This window comes from Pyxicephalus adspersus, chromosome 9 (assembly GCF_032062135.1).
Source record: "Pyxicephalus adspersus chromosome 9, UCB_Pads_2.0, whole genome shotgun sequence".
NCBI lineage: Eukaryota > Metazoa > Chordata > Amphibia > Anura > Pyxicephalidae > Pyxicephalus > Pyxicephalus adspersus.
Window position 1 is genome coordinate 2867173 of NC_092866.1, and position 4760 is coordinate 2871932.

The following is a 4760-nucleotide window of genomic DNA, read 5'->3' on the forward strand; positions in this document are numbered from 1 at the left end:
TCCTGTACAATGTCTGCAGTCTCTGACCGTCTCCTGCACAATGTCTGCAGTCTCTGACCGTCTCCTGTACTATGTCTGCAGTCTCTGACCCTCTCCTATACAATGTCCGCAGTCTCTGACCGTCTCCTGTACAATGTTTGCAGTCTCTGACCGTCTCCTGTACAATGTCTGCAGTCTCTGACCGTCTCCTGTACTATGTCTACAGTCTCTGACCATCTCCCGTACAATGCCTACAGTCTCTGACCGTCTCCTGTACAATGTCTGCAGTCTCTGACCGTCTCCCGTACTATGCCTGCAGTCTCTGACCGTCTTGGTCCATGTATACAATGTTTCCTCTTTATTCTCCCCATAGGTGATAACATTTAGAACAACTTCCCATTAGAAGTGCAATTAGTGATAGAAAGGGGCGGAGCACAGACCCCACAATAATAATACATTGGCCCCATGGTGGTCTGTGGTTTAGTCTGTATGGACAATTCCCCCTATGGTTGTCACCTGCTCTCCCCTAGCAGCCCCCCGGGGTCCCTGAAATAAAACTCCCGAGCCACCGAACTTTCCCACAACCTTCTAAGCTACGACTGATGGAATTTCTGCAGAAAAATAATCTCCAATGACGGGAACGTTAATAAAAATAACGATGGGTACAGAGGAGCAGGGAAAGGTCAGATGAGGAATCTGTGTGAAAATATGAGTGAACCTGACAGTTATCTATTTGGGGCTGACCCCACATGTTACCATTTAAAGGGGATTTCGGGTTCTTTTAGGTAAACATGTAAGGGACATCCATCTAATGTCAATATTATCAGTGAGATTATATGTTGGGAAAGCCTCATTTATATACCATATAGTATTGTATAGGTATCCGGGGGCGGCCATGTCTGCTCATACTCCGGATCTGATTCCTGTACTGCAGCACTGATCCCTCTTATGTTCAATAAACTGACCGACCCACCAAAACAATGCTCACCCTATGTGGCTGATGTCTCAGCAGCTGTTAAGCAAGGATGTTGTATGAAGTTGTCACATACACATAGCTCCACCTAGTGGCCAATCTACAAATATTTAATACAGCAACACCAATATAAAAAGTGCAACATTGTATAAGTGAAAATGTCACAAAACATTAATTGTAAGGTAGATCAAAGTTCTACCCAAATGACATTTCCATGTTGGCATTACCTAGGGCCTGTGAACCCCCTGCAATGCATTTGCTTATATCCAAGGGCCAACCTGCTGCTTGTATGAGGACTCTTTTATAGATGTACTAAGGTTGGGTGCTATGATTTTTTAATCTGGTTCTGTGTACAGCACATATTGTATCCATTGTACATTTGCAGCCTTTATTATGATAATCCCTTGAGGATCCTTGTTTGGACATTTCCTTTTATATGATGACAACTCTCTGTCCCTGTCCGTCAATTGTGCTTCTGTGTTGTCACCCTGTCACACGGCCCTGCAATGCATGATCGCTTAGAAGGCAGCAGAGCGCCTCCTGATGGTCCCTCTAAAGAACAGACAGGCTTTCCATTTACCATGAGCAGTTACGGTGGCCCTTGGGAGGGCTGGATTTTAGAGCTCATACAAACTAGTGTATGGTGGTGCAATGTGGTGTCAATAATTGTGAACACCCCCCCCCCCCCCGACACACCTGCACTGCCTCACACCTCAAGGTGCAGTATTACACTGCCAGGGGTGGAGGTGCAAAGTTCTGCTGCACAAGAGACCAGAACCCTCCTTGGCCAACAGGGGAAGCCCAGAAGTCAGGGAGGGGAAGGGGGTCCCAAGTCTGTTACTCCCAGGGGCCCGCTCTTGGCTACATCCGTGACTGTGTACTGCATTGCAACAATATTTTGAGTCCAGAGATTGGACGAAACCCATGCATACAATGGCCATCTTACCCCCATGGCCCACTGGGCATTTACCTGCAGGCGTACACATGATTCTTGCGCACACTTCTTCGGAAGAACCCTTTGCAGCCGTCACAGCTGGAAGCTCCGTAGTGTTTTCCGGTGGCTCGATCCCCACAGATGGAACAATAGGATGAGACGCCATTGCTGAGGGCCCCGGGGCTCCCCGACTCAGAGGCAATAATTTCTGAAGGACAAAAAACAAACTTTAAATAATGAACTCAAAACCAAAAAATGAAACCATAGAACACCATAGAGAATAATAGAAGATCATCTGGGGAATTATACAATGACGACATACACAGAAAGACTCCATCCTTGGACGATGTATTGTGATATAAAAGGGGTAAAGAAAACTGCAACATTCACATTAACCATGGGGGTGGCTCTGTGAACACATCCAGCATTCACCTAGCTGCCCCATGTGCAGAACCCAGCTCCCTAATTCTAGAAATTCAGATTGGTGTGTTCCCAGGATCTAGCTCCGGCCCCTCAGAGCAGCCACATACAATGCAATATAAAGGATCCATCCATCCAGATCTGACATTTCATGGCCTGTTATTGCAAGCTTTTGCTGCAATACTCACCTCCAATCCATAGATTTCTTCAGTATTGTTTTCTGCCACTAGGTGTCCTCAGTTTAAAGACTAGCATTTCTGAACCCACATCCTCTGACCCCAGGTTGTCCTTCACCTGTAGGCTGATGGCAGGTCTCATTCAGCTATTTGCACTGCTTGCGCGGAATGGGGAAATTATAATTCTCCATGAGATTCTTTAATATTTTTTCCAGTCTGGGGTATAAAAATATAAATTGTGACGGAGTTGTGACTGTCACGCCATGGCCCCAGGTTGTCCTGATCTGCCGGGGACGAGAACTTGTTGTGGTTCCAATTATGTGCCGAAATTAAATTATAACCCTCGTAAAATGTAACTAATGGTACCAAAGGTCACATTGTATAAATCGATGTCATAAAACCAGCCGTCAGACTTCCCAGCATCGCCCAATGTGAGAGCAGCCTGGGAGAACCGGTGAGAGGGAAAGAGGACCTGTCAGTAATATCACAAGTCTGTACAAAGAAATCCCTGACGTGTCACAAAGTGCTGCAACTGGGTCATTATATATTAAAGATCCAATTTTTATTAATGAAAAGCCATCATTGAGCTACAGACAGTGACTTCGTCTGGGCTCAGATGATGATATCAGTCTGCTACAGGCAGGAGGAAGCATTTCCTCAGTCTTTCACCCCTAGTGGTCAGAGTGCAACATTGTAACTTTGTAGCCAGTCACAAAGATTGCGCTCTTTTTTGGGGGGAGAAAAGCAATGAAGGTATTGTCAGGGGTCATGTGATCTCTGTGAGTGGTAATAAGTACCTGGAAGTGTTACACCTGAGCATGCTGCACTTACCATGCAGCAATAAATCTGATGACAGGTCCACTTTATTATCTATCTGATTGGAGGAATGCTTTCTGAACTTCAAGAAAATAAATACAAACACAATTCATTTATCATATAAAAAGTTGGGCAGGCTAAGAGGTAGGCAGGAAAGGCGGCCGCTCAGGGCAGGAGGGGGGCACGGAAAGGACAAGACCTGCAACCAATAGTGCTGAAGTAAGGGGGAAGGGGCGCCGTGACCTTTTCCCATCACTGGGTCTGAGGGTCCCAATATGGGGGGCATAGGAAAAACAGCCCAGATCCAATCACATTATGCATATAGAGTTTTGGAGTGTTTGAGATGGGGGGGGGGGGGGGAGGGCTAGGGTCAGAAAAGTGACCTGTTATAGGGTGACAACACTCTGCCCCCCTCTACCATTGCAGTCCTATGTTGTCACCCTGTTAAAGAGGTTTCCAATAGAGTTGCTGTAACAAACTTTGGCTGCTCATTCATCAGCATCAATTCTTTATTTCTTCATCAATCATCAATATTGAGTGTAGAATTGAAAAAACCTAAAGTATTTGATTTTGTTTTTCAGACCATCCAATCATTTTCTGTGCTAGTGTCACACATACATTTAATGTACAGCACTGTGTACTATGTTGGCGCTATATGAATACTGTTTATAAATATTAATAATAATAAAACTAATAATATATTTATCTTCAATATTTGAGAAAGTAATCAACATGAAGATAATTTTGCATTTTGATCATTTGCAAAGAATTGATATAACAATTCACAGGAATAATAATCAATATTTATATCAAACAAATCCATCAAGCTATAGTGTATTGTGAGATTCCTGTGAGTGAGCTTTGTGTTAGGATAACCTATTTATATGAATGTGCAGCTCCCCGCACCGCAATGTTGCACTTTTAAAAGTACATCTATCGTTCCACCTGCAAAAGTTGCAATCAGGGTGACATGCGATTTCCCTCCTCCAATAAAACATATTCACCTGCTATGCTCGTAAAATAGTGAGCTACAAGTGCACAGCTCAGCATATCATGCCACCAATATTTTGGGTATCTCAGCATCCCCTGGAGCTGCTGGGACTATGGAGCTCCTTTGCACATGTGCAGGATTTACTTTATCCCAGCCAATCAAGATCAGGAAGAATAGAGGAAAGAAGATGACCACACCCAGAAATGAACAGGGATAGGTGAGCGCATTAAAAAATTGCAATCAGGCAGGTAAGGTTTTTTTTGAAGAAGGACATCAGCTGTCCCTGTGTTTGGCTGCAATTTTCTAAAGTTTAGCTCTGCTATAAAGTGCACAGCAATGCATGGAGGTGTGCAGCCAAACATGTCATGCTACATTGTACTGACAAGGTGCATTTGGGATGCCATGGAACCCAGAACTGGAATACAGCACTGCAACATATCATGTTTGTTGTGCTGCAGCACAGCATGCAGC

At 44.4% G+C, this 4760-nt stretch overlaps 1 protein-coding gene across 1 annotated transcript in view; it reads right to left on the bottom strand.

Annotated features, from left to right (window-relative positions):
- The window catches only part of LOC140337969 (hepatocyte nuclear factor 4-beta-like), a gene marked incomplete in the record, with an annotated part of 17415 nt that overhangs the window by 8212 nt on the left and 4443 nt on the right, over positions 1-4760 (bottom strand). Inside the window, 1 exon segment of the mRNA XM_072421874.1 lies at positions 1923-2094. Within this exon segment, the coding sequence (XP_072277975.1) occupies positions 1923-2094 (172 nt within the window).